We start from the raw sequence: 26,954 nt of genomic DNA, 5'->3' as shown, positions 1-26,954 counted from the left end.
CTTTCGGACGCACCTCTGCTCCTTGGATCTCCACCAAATTCCTATCACCATTCAGATGACCAGCTGGTGGTAGGGAAAAAATTCGGAAGGAGCTGGAGGCTGTTCTCCAGCCAGAATGCATCTTAACCCAGGTTGGCTTCCTAGGCCCCATTTAGTATGTTGAAAGAAAGGAGCATTTGAGTTCTAATTCTCCAAAATCCAACATCTGCTCAGAAGAGTAAGTGTTCTAAATTTAGCAACTAATCCTGAACTCAAGGTTTTCTGAGATCTAGTTGAGATTTTGGTTTCAGTTGAGCCAACTCACTAGCACTTGTTCCAAAACCAGAGTCTAAAAAAGCAAGTTTTCAGAGCCAGCAAGAACATAATCTGGATTTAAATGAAGTGAAAATGCCACCCATTTACCCAATAAATGCAACTTTGATCATCCTTGAGAAATTCCATATTCTGGACCATCTCAACTCTAGTATCTAAGCTACATGATAGTTTCTGTGCATTAAGGAATAGCTGTAATTCTTCAGGTCAAGGCAATGAATTGCAGCTAACAATTGTGGTTAATACACCACAACTATAGTCCCAGAGGGCAGACCTTTTGTGATATCCTTTCAATTAAACTCTTCTTCCAGATACAGTTACACTTTTCAGAAGGTAAATATATATTCTGGCTCAGGAGAAGTCTTAGGGTGATAAAGATCAACTGCTTGGCAGGCATCTAATGAAAATAGCCACCATCCTTTTTGCTAGTTGCAATGATTAGCTCCCACTTTTTGATAAACACACCCAATAAACACAAGGCATGTGGGCCTATAAAAAGCTCTGTATCACACCCACAGACTAGAATTGAGAGCAATGTGGCTGTCCCTTATACTACTACTTCAGATCCAAGACTCCCATGGGGAGAGAATATTGTTGAAGTAGATAAAGAGGGAGAAGGGAATGGTATTATCAACTTTTTCTTCAATGACAATTCGAGAGCTTTGAAATTGTTATAGGAAGATGGTGTTCAATAGTTTTGCACTTGACAGGGACCCAAAACAGTATGGCATGCCTTCTCAGCAGTCTGATTCAGCACCTTGACTGGGAGGTGATCAACATATCTTTTGGAAGTGAGGGTAAGAAGATGAATTAAATTATTATGAATTCAACATTCAATTCAAGACATTTTGCTTCAGGACCTGGTCATAAAACAGGATGTCTTATTCTTGGTAGGTGAGAATCTTACAAAAGAAAAACAAGGCACAGATTAATTGTCCCTGAAGAGTGGACATTAAAACTGTAGCTGTTAAGAGTTCTCTTTTCTCATAAAAAGCAATTTACTGATACTTTGGCACTTTCAATTTGAATTTGACATTCTTATTGAGATGGTCAATTTGAGCGTGCAAGCACCACGGCACCTGATAGGCAACAGTCTGGCTTCAAAGAAGCTCTGAATCAGGCTATCCATAAGCAAAAATACAGTTTGAAAGTTGGCATTATATGGACAAGGACCCTATTTCTTGTGGGGTATTTCAAAATCCTTCTAAATAATCAAGTACCCAGTTACATCAGGGAGCATGGAGAAAGCATATTGGCTCTCTTCAGAAGGGGGCTCATTGGCAGAAAACATTCTGATATCCAGATTCAAAGTTACAACCTGGGAAACTACGCCACCTCTTAATTCCATATCTGAAGAACGGACTCTAAATCTGAAAACTTGAGTGTTCAGCTACAATTAGTATGTTCCACACACAGACAGTTGCCAAATTGGAATACATTTCAACTAAGAGGAAATATAATTTGTGTCCACGGATCATCCACTCATTAATCTCATTTCACCAGGTAGACAGAGAACAGTTCTCAAATGAATTTTGAATTGTTACACAAGCTGTTTTGCTAATTTCTAAATTTAGGAAATCTCAGTCCCTGCTACACATGCAGATTCCATCACACAGATGCCAGAAAGTTTTTGTATCATTATCTACGAAGAATATGTGAGCAAAGAAAAATTCTTTCAGCAGTTTGCATCCTAAGGAAATAAAACATATTGGGCCAGATTTTGCGGCAAACAAAAGGCTTGGACTTGAACTTGCCCATACACTTTCTATGAGCTTTTGCACGGCAAGTTACTGTCAAAGGGACAGCCATTCAGCACGGTGCCCTCTACAGGGCATCTGGGACCTGTGTGAATAGGGCAAGCAACTGTGTCTCTCCTTAATCATTCAGATTGAAGAATCGTAAGTAACAGCGCAGTGTTAGAATCAGGAAGTGTAAGTTAGAATAGTGAATTCAATGTCAAATCAGGTACAGAAAGCGAAATAAAGAGGGAAAAAAATTGAATTAAGAGACAGATAAAAAGGGAGAGAAAAAGTTTTTAAAAGTTTAAATGCAACGATAATTGAAGTCTGAAGGAATGAGACTCCACACTTGTAAAAGTTAATTTTCAGTGCTAGAGTGATTGTTTGGCAGTAATTAAGACTTACCATGCCGTTAAAATGGTGCTTAGACATGAAATGACTTGGCTTAACTTTTTTTGGTGAGTTTAGTCCATATCTGCGACGTCAGTGCAGGAACTTTATGCTGGGAAGCCAGACAAAGATGCCATTTTTGAGCAGCTTTTGGAGGAGCGTATCATCTCGGAGAGCAACTTGCGGATTTCCGCATTTAACTGCGCATGGGCGCACGCCGGAAGTTGCTTTCCAATTTGCATATAAAGAACGGTCAGCACTGTTAGCCTCACCGTTATTTTTACAGCAAAATCCGACCCTGAGGTTAAATAGGATGCTTCTTGCATTACAATCAGATGAGTGTACAGACATGAAAAGTTCTTCCTCTCCTCTCGCTTCTGCATTTCTATGGAAGCAGCATCCACTGCTTGGGCTCACTTCTAACATTTTGCTTTACAAGAGATCTGGAAGGTAGTCACATGAAGTAACGCTTCAACGTAGATAACTGTTCGGGTTTGGCTGCAAATACAGATACACAATCTACAACAGCTGTACAAGACTCAGCCTTGGCTCCTAAACAGCAGACCCTTTCTCCCTTCAGTACTGCATTGTAGGAAAGCTATCTGTGGTATGTGGAATATGCCACATTTCCTACATTACAACCGTGACTACACTTCAAAAGTACTTAATTGGCTGTAAAATGCTTTGGGACAACCTGAGGTCATAAATAGTGCTATATAAATGCAAGTCTTTATTTTTAAATAGAATAGCTATTTACCTCTAGCTGTAGTTCAATATTTTGACTGAAATTATCTTAGACACACCAAATTCCTCCCTTTGGGTCCCACAGTAGATTGGGTTCCTGAGTTGATTTTCCTATAGATGCCCTCTTAAAATCTTGTTTTGTGTTATATCCAGAAGGATCTTACGACATAATTTCATAGATTAAAAATGTTGGTAGTTAAATTTTGTTACTCATTGCACACAATTGCTAATATCTGAAAAGGCTATTTAGTCCACTAAAAACATAATTTCTTACTGGTCTTTACAGTTTAGTTCACTTAATAAATTGAATTTCAGAACTTAAATTTTCAGCAATAAATTCACACTTTCCAATGCTATTTACATTCCTCAATTCAAATTATGGGATAATACAATTTTTTTTAGGCACAAAAAGAAACTTGAATTATTAGGAGTGGACTACATCCACCCCTCTAACATGCTAAAAAGAACTAAAGATGATTGTACTTTTAATATAGTTCATGGACAGTAGTGTGTAGGAAGAGAAATGAGCATTCACAGTGTTCCAGATAAAATGGCTTGAAGGGCAATGGCCCCAATTATTTTCATGGGTGCATTCTGGTCTTTGTTTGAATGAATATGGAGTACTATATTTAAATGAGTGGTCCAGATTCTTCCCTGCCCACCAGAACCATTATTTAAAGAATTTTAAATATATTTAGCAGATTCCCCATAGTGTTGCTGATGGGTACTTTGGGCTTTTGGTGTGCAATTGTGATATTTGCTGCTAACTTGGCCTGTCCTTTTAAGGCCACTGCTCTTAATTGGCAAATCCAGGTAATTGTAGTTGGTTGTAAACTGTTAAGGTCATTCACAGAGCAATTGTAAATTTTAGGCTGCATGTCAATGACTGGCTTTTTAAAAAAATGATTTTTTTTTTTGTATATGTAAAACAAAAAGTGACACTTTGAAGTGTGAAAGGATATGCACTCAACACAAAACTTGTCATATTACTAGTTGATCTCATGTAATATTGCACACAGGAACTCAAGACTAAGTGTAATCTTCAAGTGAAGCAAGGTTACAGGCCAGGGGATAACTGATCCAGGACGTGCAGACATAATTCAGACCCCATTTTGAAAATATAGTTTGATTATTATTCATTGTTAAATAGCATAACTTAAGGTAATTTGGGAAGCAGAGAAGGGTTGGTTGGAGCATAGGCATTTCTCTGCCGTACAGGCAGAGTATGAGGAGCTGGGAGAAGACATACTGAGGCACTACAGCACCATCATTGGTGAGGGCGTGTAATTACGTGGCAACAAGTTTACACAGGAAGTTTGCATTATGTAGACAGGAATTTACAATGCGAAAAGCTGATAAATAACAAAAATGCAACAGGAAGTAAGGCTTTGTAAACAGGAAGAACACACACGATTTTTAATTATAGATCGGTAATCTCTTGAGATGTTACTTAGGGTAATTCAGATATTATGTTTATAAGTAGAGAAGCATTATACCATGTAATACAGTATTACTCTGCTGCAGGTAAAGCTATGTCTTTTTAAGGTTACAAAGTCTAATTGATAATTAAACAATAATTAAATTAATTAACAGGTTAATTGCTATTCAGGCTGCTGCTCAAGACCCTGGCTTGGAAAGCTCAGCTAAAGGGTGCAGGCAGTTTGGCTGTGGTGTTTTCCTTTCCCAAAGAGCTTCTCTGTTCATTTTTTTAGAGATTTGATTAGAACAATTTAAATTACACACAATTAACTAATGGCAGTGTGATGCTTACATGATGAAGTGCATGCAGATGTACCTTTTTTATATGCTGTATAAATATAAATTTACTTAGGGACACAATTCAAAAGTCATGAGCTATTTTGTTTTATTTCATGAGTACCTGAATTTTGCCCATTTTGATACTGAGGTTTGGACAAAAGAATGTAGCACATTTAGACAAAAGGACAAGGTGCCTTACTCCTTGTGGATGCTACCCTGTGCATATCCAGCAATGAAGACAGGAGGCACACCATTGGCCATCTGTTGTAGCTACACTGTATAATTTGTTAATCGTTTATTCCTTGATGGTATGGAGGAAGGCATTTGATCCCCATGGGTGTTTGATCCTGTATAGTATACTGGCAAAGTGCACAGCTACTTTCCAGGTCAGTATTGGGAAACTGATGAGACTGGGTTTCAATTTGTCTTAAAACTCAGCTGGGTAGCTTCGGAAGACTCAAGACAGCCATCCTGGGAGAATTTATACCCAAGGCTGAAGTTAGTACATTTCCAACATTAGAGCGTTAGTGGCAGGCTAATGGACCACACTAGGTTTAAAAAGCTGAACTAGCATGGATTGTAGTTGTAGAGATGGGAGACTCTGTCTCTTCCAGCTGACTTAACCTCAATGCAAACTGCCATTTTGACTGCAGTAATACTGCTCATCTTTCATAATTTTAAAGCAGAAACCAATTAACAGTGACACAAGATGTGCAGCATTACAGTCCTCTAATTGGATCCCTACTTTATATTACTGTAAACCTGACACTAATTGTATAGAACCATTCTACTGGATCCCCAGGCATTTTAAGAAAAAGGCAGAAACTTGGTGGGATTTCTACATGTCAAAACACTAACATACAAACAAAATCCACACAGCTGAGGGATGGTTCCAGGCTGAAGTACAGTATGTATTCTAAAACACTGAAATCCTGTACCAATTAAATACAGTATTGCTGAAATAAAATATAAATTACAACTCTGTACATAGTAATACAAAAAACACTATGAGAGGAAAATATATACACAAAACTAATTCAGAACAGCAGCTCTTGAGCAAGTCCCAAGTTTTTTCATTATTAAAATTAACAGTCGGCTGTTCGTCACATTTCTTTTCAAACAAACTGACTCTTAAGTACCCACAATTTTGCACAACTCTATGTACACTGGATGGCTTTTTGAAACAGTCTTTAGTCCATCAGATTACACCTTTCCTTTACTGCATAGAATGCAGAAAACCCTTTAGTCATTATATATAATCTCGTGTATAAATTATTTAAACCAAATCATCCAATGAGATCTTTCATTATATACACAATATTGTTGCAAAATGTACCATTACTTTGCTTTCTTCAGCAAGTGCATGCATACATACTCTCGTAAACCACTAAAAAAAAATCTCCAGTCTGCTCCCTGCATTTCTGCAGTAATACTGTTTAAGCACTAAACTGCCTAACAGGCAAATCAGAATATTTGTGTTTAGACTTGTAACGTACAAAGCCTCAGGCAATGGGTCCAACATGACAGTTGAATGTACACCCATGTGAAGCCAAGTCAGCACAGTGGCAAGCTTTGGAAGACAAAAACTGGATAGAACAATCAGTTTTGCTTCAGTGTGCTTATTAGACACAGAAATAAGGCAGCGTAATACAGAGTAACCCCCAAAACATAGCACGAGTTAATAAAAACATCAAAAGGTGCCTACAGGTTAGAACACAACTTTACAAAGGGCAAAAAAAAATTAAGAGGCTTCTGAATCTAATCAAGATCTTTGGTAATTAAGAACAAATTTAGAGATCTTCATGATTTGAATCCCAGTTTTTTTTTAATAAAATATCTATTTCCTGATTAAAATACATCTCAAACGTTACTTTGTAATATAGAAGCTGGTGCTCTATTAACTGAAGTCTTGGGTACTTTTACTTAGCCAAGCCACATTTTACTGTGCTTCTATGATCTGTTACTGGCAGATATATTTACTTTTTTTTAAAAAAGGAAAAAATATTAAAGGGTTTTATTCTATCCTCTATCACAGAGTCGGTAATATAAACAAAAAAGCACTGTACAATCTATAAAATGCTCCATTAAGAGGTCTTTACAGTGATGTGTAATAAGTGCAAATGTTGCAGCTCAGTTAATCCAGGACTTCCTGTTGTTCTGCTTCTTGGAGGATGCTGCATCTCCTGATTGGTGAAGCACTGTTCCTTCTAGTTTAGTGGATGGGGTCGCCTGTGATCTCGCAAGGCTGACACTTTTCCGCTTGTTGTGACTTGTGGATGCCTGAGCTCGAGATGTGCTGCTGCGCCGCTTTACTGTGTTGGAGACCTGGACGAGCCGGTTTGGGCGTACAAATACACCACAACTAGGATTGCAGTGAAAGTATTCTTTTCCTTCAATGGTGCCCTGATGTTTCCCTGCATGGCAGTGAAAGATGCAAAAAGATAGGATTTAAACAATACCCCCTTCTGCCAGTTCCATGACGGTCGACAAAATATGATGAGGTCAAATGTGCAACATAGTATGGACAATTTGGCATTACGTTAAAATGTATGTGGGCAACATGCAAATGTGGAAATAAGTGAATTATGAAAGAATGGGGTGCTTCAAATAAACGCTGTGTGTTATGGCTAGTGCTATCATACATAAGTGAAAATACAATTTAGCTCAGTTCCTTGAAGCTGCAATTACAAATCATTAACAAAGAAAAACAGTCAGTCCAAGGTAGTGGAACTTAATGTACATTATAAATTTATAATGGCCAACTGTTTTACTGAAAAGTTTGCATATGTAATGAATGAATGTTATGTTCCAGCTGAGAAAAAGAGACCTCTTGATTGGCTGGATCCCACATTATTTATGCCACGCTCCTACTCTCACATAAGCATTTATTTTAATTTTTTTTGTTCTCCACTGCTGGTTTCCATCTTTTCCTTGCAATTTTTCAATGTTGATCTCTGCTTTTTACATGGATGCTTCCTCCCTGTCTGTGTGCTTTCTCCATGAAGGTCCAAATCAACTAATAGTAATAATGAAGATGATAGCACAATATATTTGTGTCCTACTTGCTGCATCAGAGTGCTCAAGGACTACTCTCTGCAGTGAATTTCACTAGTGCATAACTAAGGCACACATGCATGGAAGGTGCCAGCTTCAATGCCAGGTTTGTGCTGGGTTAGCTGATCTCCGAGCCGTTGGGGGGGTGGGGGTGGCAGGCATGCTACAATTGGCCTCAGTGTCCCAGGTTAGCTAGGGGAAAATTTGCCAGGGTTCCCAAACCTGATTGCTATCCAGCATCCACTGCTCAAAGTGGATATGGATATAGTACGTGGCTGCACATATGGGATTCAGCTGATATCTTCTGATCTCAAATCCCTATGAGGCAGTGGTGAGCAGAAGTGCAGTGATTCTCCACAAAGAGGGTGGTGAATATTGAGAAGCCAGTTAACCCAGACCACTCGCACACAGGTCCAACAGCATTGGAAACAGTGTGGGAGGTCATGTGTATACACACACAGATGAGCTACAGTATACACATGGAGAGGAGAGCTGATAAATAAATACTGAAGACAGTCAACTTAAAGCAAACATGGAGAAGACCTCTATTTAGCCTATAGGTCTCAGCAATTTTACAGCACAGAAAGAGGGCAGTTGATCCATTGCATCAGTGTCAGCTCTGAAAGATCTATCTATTTAGTCCCATTCCCCTGCCATTTTAATTTTTCAGATATTTATCCACTGCCTTTTTAAAAGCTGCAATGCATTCTGCTTTCACCACTGTTTCTGGTAAGGCATTCCATGTCCTAACAACCTTCTGTGTAAAAAAGATTATCCAAACCTTTTCCTTCATTCTTGTGAAGATCTTAAATTTGTACCCTCTAGTTACTGAGCCAGATCAGTGGAAATAATTTTTCCCTATTTTCTGTATCAAGATCTCTCAATTTTGATCAGAGCTCCTTTTAACTGTTGAGAGAAAAGAGCCACGGTTTCTCTAGTCTCTCTTCATAATAAAAGCCTCTCACCCTTGGTTTCATCTTAGTGAATCTCTTCTGCACCTTCTCCATGGCCTGGATACCCTTCTTAAAATATGGTGCTCAAAACAGGACACAATATTCTAACTGCAACCTAACCAATGTTTTGTTTAAGTTTAGTATTATCTCTAAGCTTTTGGACCCTATGCCCCTATTTACAAAATCTAGAATGCCATATGCTTGCTTTTTAAAAAAAGTTTTTACAAATTGTCCTCCTACATTTAAGGAGTTGAGATAAATAAATCTTCAGTCTCTACACTTTTATACTCCTTTAAAGTTTTTCTGTTGAGTGTGTATGTCCTCTCCTTATTCTTCCTCCCAAAATACATCATCTCATTTCTCCACATTAAAATGTCATCCAACATCTATCTACCCAATGTACTAATCTGTCCATGTCCTCCTGAAGTCCATTACAATCCTCTTCACAGTTAATCAGACTCTATTTTTGCATTGTTTACAAATTTTGATAGTGTCCCCTAGACCAGAGTCCGATGAATCCCTCACTGTTCTTTGTAACAGACCGCTTGACATCATGTATCACTGTATATCGTGGAATCAAACAAGTGCAAAAGACTATTCATTATTACTCACCAGCTGGAGTATCAAGTTCAACTCCAACCCAAATTCCAGCAGAGAAATCCACTGCACCAACATATCGAATGGTTCCATTCTTGTTGTTTCCAACAGATGCACGCTCTCCCAGCATGACCCAGCTCGGTAGAGGCTCGCCCAGCTCTGCAGTGGCACTGTCCTCAATGTCTGATAAATCTGAAAGGTTCTTTGTAACAGAGTTATCTGGGCTGGGGGAGTTATCAAAGGCTTCTTCGTGGTCAGCTTCCTCACAATACAGTGGGTTCTCCAAGGTATTTGCTAACCTATTATCAAGCACTGCTGTCTGTGATTGGTCATGTGCAATACTGCATGAATCCTCCGGAAGCTCTGAAACATCATTTGCACATTTGACTGCAGGACTCTGCCACTTTTCATCTAGTTCTAGACTATCTACAGAAAGTCTATTAGAGTCATCGGAGGAACCTGTACTGTAAACCATGGGTTCATCAGGCAGCTCAAGGTCCTTCCTCGCTTCCTCAGCACCCTGAAAATCTGTGAAATCTTGATTGCTGAAAAGTTCTACATTCACTATTGAATTGAAAGAATCATCATCTCCTCCATCTTCTGATATGCTATCTTGTGGATTTAATGCACATGTACAGGACAATGAATCTGATGCATACATATCTGGGATGGTTCTATAAACAAGTATAGATTTAGACTCAATGAACTGTTGCAATACTGAGGTTTCTTTCACTAAGGCACTATTTTTTGGGAGTGATATGCTCTCCTGTGTGTCTTTTAAATCTCTGTTTTGCTCCTGAACTCCATCTTCCTTCTCGGAAGATAATTTTAAATCAGATATACTAATCTGCGATACAGTATCCTGTAGCTCGGAGTCTCGTGTCTGGTTACCCAGCTGGTCTGTGCTCTCAGTACCAGTGAATACCACATCAGAGAGTGTTGCATTGGAGGCACTGTGGGAGAAGTAACCACTAGTCATACTGCTGGTAGTTGGACTACGAGAAACCTCATTTTCAAGGAAGCGAGAACTCAGGAATTCTGGCTTAGAAGAAAACAAATCCCTGTTCTCAAGGCTTGCATTATACACGTCAAAGTCTGCAAAATCTTCAGGAATGTAAGTGTGGAAACCATGAAAACCTTGAGAACCACTGGTTTTCTTGCTGAGGTTCTCCACTTCATAATCCTCCTCTTCAGAATCCTGTAGGAGCATATTTGCATAATGGTCATATAACTGCACTTTAATCACACATTCAGACAACGTTCAGTAAATTAGTGTCATTTCAAGAGACTATAAGGTAAAGAAGCATAGTGGATCAGTCAGGACACAGTGTTTTCTGGTTGGTTTATTGGAGCTGTGGGATTCCCCCATTTAAAAACTATAACCAAATTATAATCTCATTTACATTTCTGTAGATAATTCATCCAATTTCTTTATTTGAAGTTTTGTTGCAGTATTCTGTCTGCTGAAAGTGCTGCTTAGCCTGTCCAAATATACAGATCTGACTGGTCAATTTTCAATTAATCAATTTGATCTGGAGTTGAAAAACAGATGTACAAGTTGAAAGTGGTAACACTGCAAAACGTATTGTGCAATTTGTATAACTGAATGCTTTTGTTCAATGTTATTTTAATAAAGCTCAATATCTGTAACTAATCTTAGGTTGTAGAACAATACCAAGAATGTGTCTTTCAACAGCATCATCTTCTAAATTTTGTATGCCCTCTAGTTCAGTCGTGCCATCACAAAATGCCTTGCAGCTTCATACATCAATTTATAGCCTTGTTAACACAGGAAGGATTTTGTATTATGCATTCCAAGGTTTTGCAAAGATTGTCCACCTCTGTTGTTTGATTGCTGTGACCAATTTCAGGTATGTTTCTGAAATATGCTTCTCCACCTTAACAAAATGTGAAAGGCAAATAATTCATCAAGGTTTAATATCACGAGATGGTTAGCACTCCTGTTCACAGATAAATATGCCAGAGCACCAAACGATCTCACCGCTCCATTACTTGGAGACAAATTACTTAAAAGTTGAGCATTTTGCAACAGTGATGCATAGGCATCTTAAAAATGCTTAGTTACACTGTCAAAGCTTTTGAAAAAAAAAATCTACAGTACCTTTTGTTCAGTTCATTGAGTACATTTAGACTTCACATCTTTTCCTTTGCAGGACAATTCTGATTGCCATCTTTAGCCACAAAGGCTCCTCACTTTTAGCAAATCGCCAATTTTTCTTAAAAAATACTGACCACCAGTCTCCCCATTGAACATAAAAACAAATAATTATGTATCAAATGTCAGATAATGGTTTTAACAAACAAGCACCAGGAAGAACCAAAACAGAACCTTTTACAGCTTTTTTTTTTAAAGCTAGTTCATCAAAGAACTTTTCATTGCACTTAAAACACCATTTTCCCCAAAGTCAATACAAGAATACCTGCAGTTGTGAATGACAAGATGATAACGGTTGGTACAGGAATTCCTGTTCAGTGACAATTTTCACAACGTTGACAGGGGGGCAGGGGAGAAGAGGAGGAAAGGAAAGAAAGGAGCTTTAAATATATAGCAATTTATGAATCCTCAGGATGTCCCAAAGCATTTCAAAAACAAAAATTCATTGGATATGAAGTGCATTTGTGTAGGGAAAAGTGGCAGCCAATTTGCACACAGCAAGGTCCCACAAACAGGAAACGAGATGAGTGACTTGCTGAATGGTTTTTGGTGGTGTCTGTTGAAGGAGGAATGTTGGTTAGGAACCAGGAGAACTCACTGGTCTTCTTTCAGTGGTACCAGGATTTTTTTTTACATCTACTTGGACATCTCATCTGAAAGACAGGCTTAGTCAAGACTGATGGTCCCTCTCCATTCCCTCCAGGTTCTGTGACTCAAAATAAAACAAAATAAAGGAAAACCAATTAAAGGGACAAAAAGTGGATGTGCCCCTCCACACCCTGTCAAAACATAGGGTCAAGCAGGTCACATGTTACAACCCTCTCCTACACCAGTTCTCAAATCGGAAGGATATTGTTCAATGAAGATTTGAAGGTATGAGGTGCAAAGTCTTCATAATTCTGCCAATGTCACCCCATAATTGGCGAACGGATGTGAAGCTTATATTTGAGCGAGAAAGGTGGAAGTAGTAGTGCTTGGCCACTGTGTAGCTGTGTTTTAGCAGTTTAAGTGAGAAGCTCATCAGATGCACTAAGGCAAGTTTGGATGCTGCCCAGGTCTTCAATTTTGAACAGATAATCCTAAAATGGTAACCAAACTCTATATCAGAAAGACTGACAGATCACTCTCATAATATTTATCTCCTGATCATTTTTTCCCCCAAAACAGATGATCTTGTTCAATGAGTGTCATACCATATCAATTATAAACCTTGATGAATCACTCCAACCACAATTTCAGATCATAAAAATGTAAAGATGATGAAGAAATCAATTTCAAAGGTGAGGCTTTTTAATGTAATCAGCTTGTAAAATGTTAATCATATCCTAAATATTGTTCAAGTTATACAGGTATAGGGCTGAGAAAGCTGAGAAAAAGCCTATAAAATAATGAACTTTCATGTTATCAATAGCCCTCCACATTTAATTCTTTATTCTTTGCGTGATGGCAGATGACACTTTGTTCATGGACTATCCCAAAATAAGAGCAGGCACAAAAACAACACATCATCTTCCACACAAAGAACTGTGTACATCAATTAGGGATGAGCACAAAATCCAATGGTTCAAGCCACAGGAACAAAAGAAATTTTTTTTAAAAAAACTTCATCCCTCTCCCTAGCCACTGTCCGAGGCTGAACCAAACTGTTCGCAACTTTGGTGTCCTATTTGACCCTGACAGGATCTTCCAACCACATATCCGCTCCATCACCAAGACCGCCTACTTCCACCTCTGTAATGTCGCCCGTCTCTGCCTCAGCTCATCTGCTGCTGAAACCTTCATCCATGCCTTTGTTACCACCAGATTGGACTATTCCAATGCTCTCCTGGCTAGCCTCCCATCTTCCACCCTCCATAAATTTGAGCTCATCCAAAACTCTGCTGCCCGTATCCTAACTCACACCAAGTCCCGTTCTCCCATCACCCCAGTGCTTGCTGACCTACACTGGCTCCCAGTCCGGAAATGCCTCGATTTTACAATTCTCATACTTGTTTTCAAATCCCTCCGTGGACTCGCCCCTCCCTATCTCTGTAACCTCCTGCAGCCCTACAACCCTCCGAGATCTCTGCGCTCCTCCAATTCTTGCCTCTTGCGCATCCCTAATTTTAATCGCTCCACCACTGACGGCTGTGCTTTCAGCTGCCTAGGCCCTAAGCTCTGGAATTCCCATCCTAAACCTCTCCGCCTCGCTACCTCTTTTAAGATGCTCCTTAAAACTTCTCTCTTTGACCAAGCTTTTGGTCACCTGTCCTAATATCTCAAGTGGCTCGGTGTCAAATTTTGTTTGATAACGCGCCTGTGAAGTGCCTTGGGACGTTTTACTACGTTAAAGGCGCTATATAAATGCAAGCTGTTGTTGTTCTTGTAAAAAAAATAAAGTTTTAAAATTCTTGCCAGTGCAATAGACTTGTGTATATGAGAAAGAGGAGAGTATGTGTTAATGTGGTTTTGCAGTAGGAGTATGTTGATGTGATCCAAATATTCTACTTTGGAAGAGAGGCTAGAAGAAAACATGTATACAGCCTCATGGTAGTTAAGTATCCATCCCCGCAAGGTCCTTAGCATGGGTCATTGGAGTATTTTCACCTAAGCTAAGAACCGGGGGGGGGAGATTTCCACTATTAGCTGCTTATAGTGAAATTGTAAATGGATGCATCAAGAATGTTTGTATGATTTTACTACAATACTGACCAGTGAAAATATTCCACCCGTGTCATTTGGCATTAAAAATAACTAGTGAAAACTACCATTTTGATTTACACACTGGAGCTGTAAAACATGGGTCTATTAGTTAACCAAATCTCAGATCCTGCAACGCCCAATCCACAATCTGCATGTCCTGAATGCTCATCCATAAGATTCAAGGCTTTACCCCCCCCCAGTCAGGAAACAGATTGACTTTGTCTCAGCTGCAATGCTTTAAATCAATGAATCATGCTGGGAAATCTTTAGTCATTTGGTTATCTTTCTTTTTGAAATTAAGGTCAGTCTTTGATTAGGCATTTGAAGATTTACGAGTATTTGTAAAATCCAAAAAAGATTTTCATTATTCAGAAGACGATTCTGGGAAAAGAAAAATTGCCGAGTTACAGAGGGAAAGTATTAGCACAGTGTACCTCCAGGAAAAAACACAATAGTGGGGAGGCAACTGATCAATTTTCACTGGTGCCAATAACCAGTACCTATAAACAGATGAAATAAGGTCACATTTCTAAAATTCAAGTTAAAATACACTGTTTCATTAGCTGCTAATACACCAACAGTCCAAGAGTGGTTTCTTGGAACATACGTGGAAGAATGACAAGATAAGACTTCTAGAAGATCGTTGTCGAAATGATAATTCAGAACATTCCAATATATTTGTTTGAGGCACGTGACTGCAACAAAGCGTAACTTAATATCAAAATAGTGACTTATGATATAAATAACCATTCCTCGATGCCTGCTGACTTAACTCGCAATAGGATGCATCGGCACGGTGAGGTTTCATTATTTAATCTTTAGGCAGAAATTGAGTCTTAGTGCACTCAATACAAAACATGTACAAACACAGAGCAGCAATCAACAAAGCCAACAGAATGTTGACCTACATGGTCAAAAGGAAACTACAAGTCAGAAAAAGTAGTGATCAAACTTTATAGTACTCTGGTTAGACTGCACCTTGAATACTGTAATCAGTTCCAGTTGTCAAGACAAAACTCATTCAAACATTGGAAGCAATGCAGAGAAGATCTACTAGGTTGATCCCCAGTGTCTGAAATCTTGAGTTATGAAGGTCCCAGCGGATTGGAAAACCGCAAACGTAACACTTGTATTCAAGAAGGGAGTGAGACAGAAACCAGGTAACTATAGACCAGTTAGCCTAACATCTGTCATTAGGAAAACGCTAGAATCCATTATTAAGGAAGTAGTAGCAGGACATTTGGAGACTCATAATACAATCAAGGAGAGTCAACATGGTTTTATGAAGGGGAAATCATATCTGACAAATTTATTAGAGTTCTTTGAGGTAGTAACAGGGTGGATAAAGGGGAACCAATGGATGCAGTATATTTGGATTTCGAAAAAGGCATTCGATAAGGTGCCACATAAAAGATTACTGCACAAGATAAGAGCTCATGGTGTTGGGGGTAATATACTGGCATGGATAGAGGATTGGCTAACTAACAGAAAACAAAGAGTCAGGATAAAAAGGGTCATTTTCAAAATGGCAATCTGTAACTAGTGGGGTACCGCAGGGATCAGTGCTGGGGCCTCAACTATTTACAATATATATCAATGACTTGGATGAAGGAACAGAGTGTCTTGTGGCCAAGTTTGCTGATGATACAAAGATAGGTGGAAAAGCAAGTTGCGATGAGGACACAAAGTGTCTGCAAAGGGATATTGACAGGTTAAGCGAATGGGCAAAAATTCGGCAGATGGAATATAATGTGGGAAAATGTGAAGTCATCCACTTTGGGAGGAAAAATAAAAAAGCAAATTATTTGAATGGAGAAATACTACAAAATGCTGCAGTACAGAGGAATCTGGGTGTTCTCGTACATGATACACAAAAAGTCAACATACAGGTACAGCAGGTAATCCGGAAGGCAAATGGAATATTGGCCTTTATTTCTAGGGGGATGGGGTATAAAAGCAGGGAAGTCATGCTACAACTGTACAGGGTGCTGGTGAGACCACATCTGGAGTACTGCGTACAGTTCTGGTGCCCTTATTTAAGGAAGGACATACTTGCATTGGAGGCAGTTTAGAGAAGGTTCACTAAGTTGATTCCGGGTATGGAAGGGTTGTCTTATGAGGAAAGATTGAACAGGTTGGGTCTATACTCATTGGAGTTTAGAAAAAAGAGGGAACTCGATAGGGTAGATGCTGAGAGGATGTTACCCCTCATGGGGGAATCTAAAACTAGGGGGCATAGTCTCAGAATAGGGGGTCGCCTGTTTAAGATGGAAATGAGGAGGAATTTCTTCTCCCAGAGGGTCGTGAATCTTTGGAATTCTTTACCCCAAAAAGCTGTGGAGGCTGAGTCATTGAATACATTCAAGGCTGAGTTAGACAAATTTTTGATCAGCAAGGGAGTCAAAGGATACGGGGAATGGGCGCGAAAGTGGAGTTGAGGTAAAAATCAGATCAGCATGATCTCATTAAATGGCGGAACAGGCTCGACGGGTTGAATGGCCTACTCCTGCACCTGTCTCTCATGGTAAAGGCTAGATAAACTGAGCTTTTCAGCATAGGAAGATGATGTCCAAGAGGTGATCATTATGATTATTAAAGGAATGGAAAAAAGTAAGCCTAGAATATTACTTTAAATTAAATTGTGAGCATCGGACAAGGGACACAGGTTCAAACTGGTAAAAAGCAAATTTAGGATTGGTATCAGGACATACTTCTTCACACAGAGTGATCAACATGTGCAATGGACTTCCAGATAGAATATTGGCGGTGAAAGCCCTGGAATTATTAGAGGAACAATTGGATGTTATAGTAGGAGGACTTTACAATCTTTCTGGATGAATCATTCAGGGCAAAATGGTCTTTCTTATCTATAATTATCTTGTGATGACTACAGGCTTATACAAGGCACTGCTGAGCACAATTTAGTCTGTGGAACAATGCAACAGGCACATTAAGTCAACTATTAACATGTGTACATCCAAGTAGGTTGCAGAAACTAGAATGTGTTACGAAGTTGTTTTGTGCTTTTGAACACAAATTAAATCCAAGCCTACTAGATCAATTTGTTCCTGAAAGTTTAAAGAACATTAAAAGGGACAAGGGAAATAAATCAGAAAGTAGCTTGGTTAAAAAAAACAATACATTTTTAAACTTGAAACAGGTGAAAAGAACCTGGAACAAGAAAGTGAGCAAAGCTAATATACCCTCTCACCATGAAAAACAGGCAGCTCATATTTATAAGCTGCTAGAGGGAAGGATGTTTTACAGCAAGAACCAGTGTCTGGTGAGGCTAATGAAGTGAAGTTAAAATGTAACATTAGGTTATGAAATTATCCATGAATGTACTACATTCTAACATGACCTTCTCGTCTGCTTTTATTAAGGAAGAGGAAGTTTTTCCTTTAAAGTTTTTGAATGGTGAACTTTCCAAGTAATTACATTTCTCTGTCACTGAGCAGCCGCAGAACATCCTGGGAGGAGAAGATGAACATGCCAGAGGTCATGGTCCATATCGGCACCAACGACATAGGTAGAAAGAGGGATGAGGTCCTGCATGCAGATTTTAAGGGATTTAGGAAAGAGATCAACAAGCAGGACCTCAAAGGTACTAATCTCTGGATTACTCCCAGTACCACGCACTAGCGAGTAGAGAAATAGGAAGATAGAGCAGGTGAATGCGTGGCTGGAGAGATGGTGCAGGAGGGAGGGCTTTAGATTCCTGGGGCATTGGAACAGGTTCCGGGGTTCGGTGGGACTTGTACAAGCCGGACGGGTTGCACCTCAACAGGGCCGGGACCAATATCCTTGCGGGGAGGTTTGCTAGTGCTGTTGGGGAGGGTTTAAACTAGCTTGGCAGGGGGATGGGAACCCGAGTGTAGATCCAGATGGGATAGAATCACAACTGGAGATGGAAGGCAGAAAATTAGTAAGTGAGTTTGGAAGGCAGAGGAAACAAAGGTTAGAAAATAAACAACAAAGACGTTTGGCAATGCTTAATGGTATATACCTCAATGCAAGGAGTATAGTGAAAAAGGCAGATGAGCTGAGGACACAGATAGACAGGTGGCAGTTTGATACCTTAGCTATTACAGAAACATGGCTTAAACAGGGCCAAGAATGACAGTTCAACATTCCTGGTTACAGGGTTTTCAGACGAGATAGCGAGGGGGATAAAAAAGGAGGGGGGTGGCAATTTTGGTTAAAGAAATAATTACAACTATGAGGAGGGATGATACGTTAGAAGGATCATTAAATGAGGCCATATGGGTTGAGCTAAGGAACAAAAAAGGGGCAATCACACTACTGGGAGTGTACTATAGACCCCCAAACAGTCAGAGGGAGATAGAAGAGCACATATGTAGGCAAATTTCTGAAATGCAAAAATAATAGGTCAGTAATAGTAAGGGATTTCAACTACCCCAATATTAACTGGGATACAAACAGTGTGAAAGGCATAGAGGGCACAAAATTTTTCAATTGCATTCAGGAGAACTTTTTTAGCCAGTGCATAGCAAGCCCAACAAGAGAGGGGGCAGTTCTGGATTTAGTTTTAGGAAATGAAGCTGGACAGGTGGAAGGAGTAGCAGTGGGAGAGCATTTTGGTGGTAGTGATCATAATTCACTTATAGTTTTAGCCTAGTTATGGAAAAGGACAAAGATAGAACAGGAGTTGAAGTTCTAAATTGGGGAAAAGGCCAATTTTACAAAGCTGAGAAGTGATTTAACAAAAATGGACTGGAAACATCTACTTGAAGGTAAATCAATGTCAGAGCAGTGGGAGGTGAAGGGGGAGATTCAAGGGGTTCAGAGTAAACATGTTGCCACAAAAAAAAGGGTGGGACTGCCAATTCTACAGCCCCCTGGATGTCAAGAAGCATACAGGGTAAGATAAGGCAGAAAAAGAAAGCTGATGTCAGACACCGAAAACTCAATACTACAGAAAGCCTAGAGGAGTATAAGGAAGTGCAGGGGTGAAATTAAAAAGGGAATTGGGAAAGCAAAGAGAGGGCGTGAAAAAATATTGGCACGTAAAATCAAGGAAAACCCAAAGCTGTTTTATAAATACATTAAGAGCAAGAGGATAACTAAGGAAAGAGTACGGCCTATTAGAGACCAAAAAGGTAACTTAATGTGTGGAGGCAGAAGGTGTGGAGGTGGAAGATGTGGGTATGGTTCTTAATGAATACTTTGCGTCTGTCTTCACAAAAGAGAGGGACGATGCAGAGATTGTAGTTAAGGAGGAGGAGTGTGAAATATTGGATGGGATAAACATAGTGAGAGAGGAAGTATTAAGGGGATTAGCATCTTTGAAAGTAGATAAATCACCAGGGCCAGATGAAACGTATGCCAGGCTGTTAAAAGAAGCAAGGGAGGAAATAGTGGAGGCTCTGACCATCATTTTCCAATCCTCACTGGATACAGGCATGGTGCCGGAGGATTGGAGGACTGCTAATGTTGTGCCGTTGTTTAAAAAGGGAGCGAGGGATAGACCGAGTAATTACAGGCCAATCAGTCTAACCTTGGTGTTGGGCAAATTATTGGAATCAATTCTGAGGGACAGGATAAACAGTCACTTAGAAAGGCACGGAGTAATCAAGGACAGTCAACATGGATTTGCTAAGGGATGGTCGTGTCTGACTAACTTGATTGAATTTTTTGAGGAGGTAACAAGGAGGGTCAATGAGGGTAGTGCATTTGATGTAGTCTACATGGATTTTAGCAAGGCTTTTGACAAGGTCCCACATGGCAGACTGGTCAAAAAAGTACAAGCCCATGGGATCCAAGGGAAAGTGGCAAGTTGGATCCAAAATTGGCTCAGTGGCAGGAAGCAAAGGGTAATTGTCGACGGGTGTTTTTGTGACTGGAAGGATGTTTCCAGTGGGGTTCCGCGGGGCTCAGTACTAGGTCCATTGCTTTTTGTGGTGTATATAAATGATTTGGACTTAAACGTAGGAGGCGTGATTAAGAAGTTTGCAGATGATACAAAAATTGGCCGTGTGGTTGACAGTGAGGAGGAAAGCTGTAGACTGCAGGAAGATATCAATGGACTGGAGAGGTGGGCAGAAAAGTGGCAAATGGAATTCAATCCAGAGAAATGTGAGGTAATGCATTTGGGGAGGGCAAACAAGGCAAGGAAATACACAATAAATGGGAGGATACTGAGAGTTGTAGAGGAAGTGAGGGACCTTGGAGTGCATGACCACAGATCCCTGAAGGTAGCAGGACAGAGATAAGGTGGTTAAGGCGGCATGTGGAATACTTTCCTTTATTCGCCGAGGCATAGAATATAAGAACAGGGAGGTTATGCTGGAACTGTATAAAGCACTAGTTAGGCCACAGCTTGAGTACTGCGTACAGTTCTGATCACCACATTACAGGAAGGATGTGAGTTGCTAGAGAGGGTACAAAGGAGATTTACGAGGACGTTGCCAGGACTGAAGAATTTTAGCTATGAGGAAAGATGGATAGGCTGGGGTTGTTTTCCATGGAACAGAGGAGGCTGAGGGGTGACTTAATTGAGATGTACAAAATCATGATAGAGTGGATAGAAAGGACCCATTTCCCTTAGCAGAGAGGTCAATAACCAAGGGACATAGATTTAAAACGATTGGTAGAAGGATTAGAGGGGTGCTGAGGAAAATTCTTTTCACCCAGAGGGTGGTCAGGGTCTGGAGCTCACTGCCTGAAAGGGTGGTAGAGGCAGAAACCCTCAACTCATTTAAAAAGTACCTGGATGTGCACCTGAAGTGCTGTAACCTACATGGTTACGGACCAAGTGCTGGAATGTGGGATTAGGCTGGGTGGCTCATTTTCGGCTGGCACGGACACGATGGGCCAAATGTCCGCCTTCTGTGCCGTAAGTTTTCTATGATTTCTATGATTCTATTACCAGCTAGTTTCAAAAACATCAATAATGCATAATACTTCATGTTCCTGCATTTATATGAATGCATCTAATTTACAGAAGAACAAAGGTAGAAAGCGCATAATCAAATTAGGTTAAAAACCTGTAAATAGATATGAAATAACATTTTAAATTCAGAGGGTTACCCAAGCAAAAGGTGCTCATTTAACTGATATTTTGAATGTAAATCAAAAATCTAAACATTTTAAACACTTCAGAATTCTAAGTTATTCAAATGAAGGTATTTAGCCTCAAAATATGTTTAGACACAAAATCAGACCAGACACTAGACAGAGGTTATAGAGAAATAAATCAAGGCATACAAATAGTACAATGCAGGATATGCTTGTGTTTCAAATAGTCCATGCTTCAACAGTCCTGAATTACACTTACATAATTTTCCAGGTAGGTATTAAAAGAAAGCAGACAAATAGCAATCCTAAACTTGCCTGCAGAGCAGATAGAAACGTATGGCTGCATTCCTAAATGTTTCAGCCATAATCCTCATGAAAGGACCTTAATCCCACCACCAAGTATTATGCCATAAATAAAAGAAAACTTACAAACGTGTCCTCATTTTCATTACTGCTTTCTACTGACATGCTGTTGGCACTGCTTCCTGTGGGCACAACACTGCTACTGCTATGTACCAGCATGCTTTTGTGCTGAGGGGGAGACATGCTCTGCAATGGTCGAGACACACAATGGCACAATGTCACACCATTAATGACTACTCATTAATCAGACTACAAACATGCAGTTAGTTGATCAAGAAACATGACTAGTTTTACACATCAATACTCTACACAAGCTATGGCCGACTGCACTTCAAACATTCAATTCATGCACAAAAAAAAGTCATGCATCTTCATTAAATGTGAATGGCTCAGTTAGATTGTAACTGATGGCCTATAATAAATAAAATGAACTGTATTGCAATTTGGCGCCTATTACCAGCCACCTGGAACAAGTTTGGTACAGGTATTTTGCATGCAACATACAGTGAGCTTCATTCTCCTCAAGGGTATACATCTTTTTGCTGTCAACCCACACAAGGAATCCTCTTAACCCATACAAGGCTTTTGGAGTATTTCATTCAGGACATTATTGCTGCAAACACAGCTCTTGGTTAAAATTGAGTCAGTGTTCAAATCTGGCCTGCTTAGCTCTCGAGCAGGTAATCCTTATCCTACTCACATAATGGAAGTTTTGCATAGAACCCAAATGGTATTTTCTATTCGACAGCTACAACATTAATCTTTTATTGTCACAATGAATAGTTACAAGGTGAAGTTGTTACAGAATATAAAATTAATTTTGCTGGTTACCCATATTCTTGCAATATCTCAACTAGCATTAAAATTTGGGCTTCCAGAGACATTTGTTCATCTCAAACTTGTTTCCTTTCATCACTCAATCGTGCCCCCTGCTGTATTGACAAATAAGTTGCATTGGCAAAGTCTCTGGAGATGTCTGCTCCCTAGATAATCCCCTCCTAATTGGCAAGGATACTATGGATACAAGGGGCTAAGTTGAGGAATGCAGAAAAATGGCAAAAAAAGAGGTGGCTTATTTGCCTTTAACTGTAGCATTCCTTACTCTTCAAATTATTATACTCCACATACCCCGCCTAGGAAAGTGATTTGTTGCGGCAGAACATCCCAGAAATGTTGCCACTTACCGTGTGTAATGTAATTTGCTATGCAGGTACCATAATTTTGCTTAAAGATTCTAGAGGCAGGCAGCAGTGACTAAGTTGTGTTTTGAACACAACACGATTAAAGAAATGCCACAGTGCCATTGTGCATCAGGCAAGAAAGATCAGCACGAAGAATCTGGGAGGTGTACAATCCTGGGCAAGGAGGAGCGACAAACTGGCAGACTGAGAGGCAGCGTACTTGCCCTGTGATTTTTGACAATTTTTACTGCAACTTGTCCGAACCATGCCCATGAGGGGAAGGAGGGAAATCACAAGAACATCTGATTCTTTCTTTTGGTAGCAAAGACGACTGTGGAGTTAAGCAGGACTTCGGATTTGGACACCCGGTTTTGGATCCTGAACAGACTGGTCTCCCCAACATTCCCCCCTTGCTTCTATAAAAAGGTAATATTTTCAGAAAACTACTAATGATATGTGGAGGAAGTTGCTTATTTAATTTTAGAAGCTAGTTATATCAAGTGACACATTCGCCAATCCCTGCCCTCTTCCGCGTTGCTACGCCTGCATTTTCACACACCTGTGTAATGGTGATCAGAGTTCCAAGTGTAGTAATATTGGTTAAAATAAAACATTTAAAAAAGCAGAGTAGGAGAATGTCACATGGCACAGGACAAAAATCTCTTAAAAAGACACAAATCCATTTCAAATTCCGTTAGCTTGGCCTACTTATCCGTGGAAATAAATTGATATTTCTCAAACTAAAATAAAGTTGCTCATCATAGCAAAGTTGTTGTAGAATGACTAGCACTGGGCAATTGTATTTTTTCAGGGGCTCATCTATCAAGGTTTAAACTCCTCTACCAACTATATTGTTTATTATAATGAGTTCTTTTTTGTTTTACAAAGTCCAATAATCAGGTTCCACTATATTAAAAGGAAGCTAAATGTATTAAAAAAAAGACTTGACTATATTTGCCCTGGCTTTCCTCACCAGACTAAACATTCAAGTTTTACCTCATGTGCAAGAAGAGGCTTGGTTTCCAAAGGTTGTTTGCCTTTTCGTTCCTCTCTTACAGGCATAAGTGACTTCAGGAATTTCGGTGGCTGAGGAGAAAATGCTTTAAGTGGGCTACCCATCAATGAGTGAGGACTCTCTGGTGCACTACCTATGAGTGAAAGAAAAAAGGAGTAAACCTCCATGGAAAAACAGAGTATAATAATTCTTAATAAATATTCCACACAACTGTCAACTGCAACTACCAACGATGATTTTCTTTTTAGAAAAAAAGTGAAATGTTTTTACATTTAAACATTAGCAGCTCATTATTGTACCAATGTATGATGTTACAGCAGTGGGTGACAGATTGATTCCCCCCATGTCATAGGTCTTCACTACTGTAGGGCAGGGGTTGCTTAGTTGAGGCCCAGAATGTCCCCCAAATTGCAGGGGGGGAAGGGGAAAGGAGAGAGGGAAAGAGAGAGAGAGGAAGAGAGAAAGAGGAAAAGAGAGCAGAGAGCGAGAGAGAAAAAGAGGAAGAAATAATGGCATATTTAAAAGACAGATCTTAAATATTTCAGGAGACCCTACAAGATGGACTTTTTAAAAAAAAATGTTTTTGATGTATATATTTGATCAACACATATCTACATTAAAACTTGAACATGATCTTTTTTTCCCATTAAATGTAACAGTGACACATTTCTGTCTTTTCATGGAGTATAATTACTTCGATTTCATTTTGTTAACTACTGTATTTACCTCCAGTGTCTTTCACCTTGCGTGGTGAGTCTTTAGGTAGGGTACCATACCAGGAACAGTCCTGAGAGTTGAACGAGCAGTCAGAAATATCATGATGACTTTCTGAACGACCCTAGGAACAGCAAGATAAAGAAACAAAATGGTTTACTGCATTTACAAAATCAATTCATCAATTACGTTTAGTTGTGTGTCAGAATAGCGAGAAAATTAAAACCATGTGCTGAACTGTATGTTTAGTCTGAACGAAAAGGCACTCAAGTCATTATTCAGCTCTCTAGTAAATAGAAACTTATACACCACCATTCAAACCTTCACAAAAAAAAAGTTAAACCATGGTCTGGGGTGAGAAGAGAAATTAATTCTGTTTTGAGGATGCTCCACATCATTTTCATGATGGCAGGCAGTACCATACAGACAATGAGTTAAATTACTGGTATCAGCAGTACCAGCCCTGCAATTTAATGACCTGATAAAATAAGAGGCCATGGTGTTGATTTATGATTTATTAGCCAGGCAGGCTTTTGAACCTACAAAATGTATTGTGCACTTGCTCAAAGTTTAGGTTCCATTACTGGTCTCAGGGCTGAATCCCTGATCGGATCTTCCTAAATAGGCAGAAAATCAAGATCTATAGTGCACTTATAATATGTTATAAAGGATTGTTTCTGGACAAATAAACACCTCCATTTACCAGTGATACTATCCGTTTCAGGACTTAGCCTGTGATTTCCCCCAGAGTTCTAGTATACACCTTTTATATTTGTGTAATGTTTAAAAGCTCATTGATAACGCACCCTGTATTCGTCCTCTTCATATCCAGAGAGATCTAATCGACTACTGGAGACCTGTAGAAACCAAAGATAAAACAAGACAAACAGATCAGATATTTTCAAATAACTGCTACTTGCCACATTAAAAACAATTTATTCCTTTCCTGCTTTGATCCAAGAGTGTGAAACTCAAGCTGCACATTTAAAGCATGGTTGTGAATTTTAGACGTATTATTTTTCATCAGTTTTCAACACTATTACTTGCTATAGCAGACACAGATAGGGGCAAGATCTGTAATAAAATTAATACAACTTCCATAAGCATTTTAAGCATCTAACAGAGGCGGGCACATTAGATATCCCTTGCACTAGCTAAGCAGTATAAGTGAATATGAGTACATTAAAAACATTGTGTGCTTTATACAGCAAAGCCTTCAACTGAGTACAGAAGCATCTTCCAATATAACATTCTAAAATGCTTCAGAGTACATTTTTACAATTCGTAGATCTTGCCTCAGCTCATGGATCAAGTACCTGCAATCCTCAGTTACACAAACTCTAACTGAGCACTTGAAAAGCACCAAAACTGATGCAATATTCATTTCCATAAGAAACTATAAATAATGACGTGCACTACCCCTGCCATTTCCCTCCACTGTAGTAACGCGGAGATAGAAAGTGGGGCAGTGAAACAGAAATGCAGACACACACGTAGTGCGAGGCCAAGTAGTAGGAGAACTAGATAGCGTAAAAGCAGTAGGGAGAACTAGATAGCGTAAAAGCAGTAGGGAGAACTGGATAGCGTAAAAGCAGTAGGGAGAACTAGATAGCGTAAAAGCAGTAGGGAGGACTAGATAGCGTAAAAGCAGTAGGGAGAACTAGATAGCGAAGAAATGGAACATGTTTCCATTAATGTCTTGCCTCTCTCACTGCTTACATATTTACTAAAATGACCACAATTTATGCTGCCTCCGTTTGTTAAATGATGCCCAAGTCATTATTCTGTGCAGCAAGACTAAAACAGGAATAGGTCCACTGCAAATGACATCAGTCACCAAGTCAAGGAAGCAGTAACAAGCCACATTAGTGTATGAAATTAGAAGGCATTAGCTCCGGCCATTAGAAAAATTCAACCTTCTGCTTGTCTCCTGCTATCTCTTAGTTGCTGATAACTTTTACCTACTGTAATGTACATGCATGCATGCTGATGTCAGGTACTGTCTTTCATACCTTTCACAGCAACACCTCCAGACCAAGGTTTGCAGGAGGTCTGCAAAGTCAGTCTTGCTTTACTTCCAGCTGACCTCTGTTCTCAGTTTCGTCGGTTCCCCCAGTAAGAGTTTTCATCAACGGTTTGAAAATGTTCACCATAAACTGGGTCATTGAAGGTATTTTGGGAGGAGTTGGGGGGAGGGGAAATAGGCTGGAGATGAGGGAAAGCATTTCCCTACCAGGT

At 39.6% G+C, this 26,954-nt stretch overlaps 1 protein-coding gene and 1 long non-coding RNA gene across 7 annotated transcripts in view; one reads left to right on the top strand and one right to left on the bottom strand.

Annotated features, from left to right (window-relative positions):
• LOC137336384 (uncharacterized) overlaps nucleotides 1-25,414 on the top strand; it is a 33,375-nt gene extending 7,961 nt beyond the window's left edge. For 2 of the 3 annotated variants that reach the window (XR_010966591.1, XR_010966589.1), the window contains exons 2-4: nucleotides 12,891-13,003; nucleotides 23,017-23,413; nucleotides 24,046-25,414. This is a non-coding gene — a long non-coding RNA (uncharacterized lncRNA). The remainder of the gene's footprint in view (nucleotides 1-12,890; nucleotides 13,004-23,016; nucleotides 23,414-24,045) is intronic. The other variant, XR_010966590.1, reaches the window with a different exon arrangement.
• kif13a (kinesin family member 13A) overlaps nucleotides 5,025-26,954 on the bottom strand; it is a 268,194-nt gene continuing 246,264 nt past the window's right edge. For 2 of the 4 annotated variants that reach the window (XM_068001653.1, XM_068001654.1), the window contains 6 exons: nucleotides 25,523-25,573; nucleotides 24,729-24,840; nucleotides 23,984-24,135; nucleotides 21,873-21,992; nucleotides 9,563-10,745; nucleotides 5,025-7,357 (listed from right to left, as the gene is read on the bottom strand). In XM_068001653.1, the coding sequence (XP_067857754.1) occupies nucleotides 7,074-7,357; nucleotides 9,563-10,745; nucleotides 21,873-21,992; nucleotides 23,984-24,135; nucleotides 24,729-24,840; nucleotides 25,523-25,573 (1,902 nt within the window). In that variant the 3' untranslated portion in view covers nucleotides 5,025-7,073. Of the gene's footprint in view, nucleotides 7,358-9,562; nucleotides 10,746-14,839; nucleotides 14,906-21,872; nucleotides 21,993-23,983; nucleotides 24,136-24,728; nucleotides 24,841-25,522; nucleotides 25,574-26,954 lie in introns of those variants that run through there. The other 2 variants (XM_068001656.1, XM_068001655.1) reach the window with 2 other exon arrangements.

The sequence above is a fragment of the Heptranchias perlo genome, chromosome 2 (assembly GCF_035084215.1).
Source record: "Heptranchias perlo isolate sHepPer1 chromosome 2, sHepPer1.hap1, whole genome shotgun sequence".
In the NCBI taxonomy this organism is placed as follows: domain Eukaryota; kingdom Metazoa; phylum Chordata; class Chondrichthyes; order Hexanchiformes; family Hexanchidae; genus Heptranchias; species Heptranchias perlo.
This window is presented reverse-complemented; position numbering and strand designations above follow the sequence as displayed.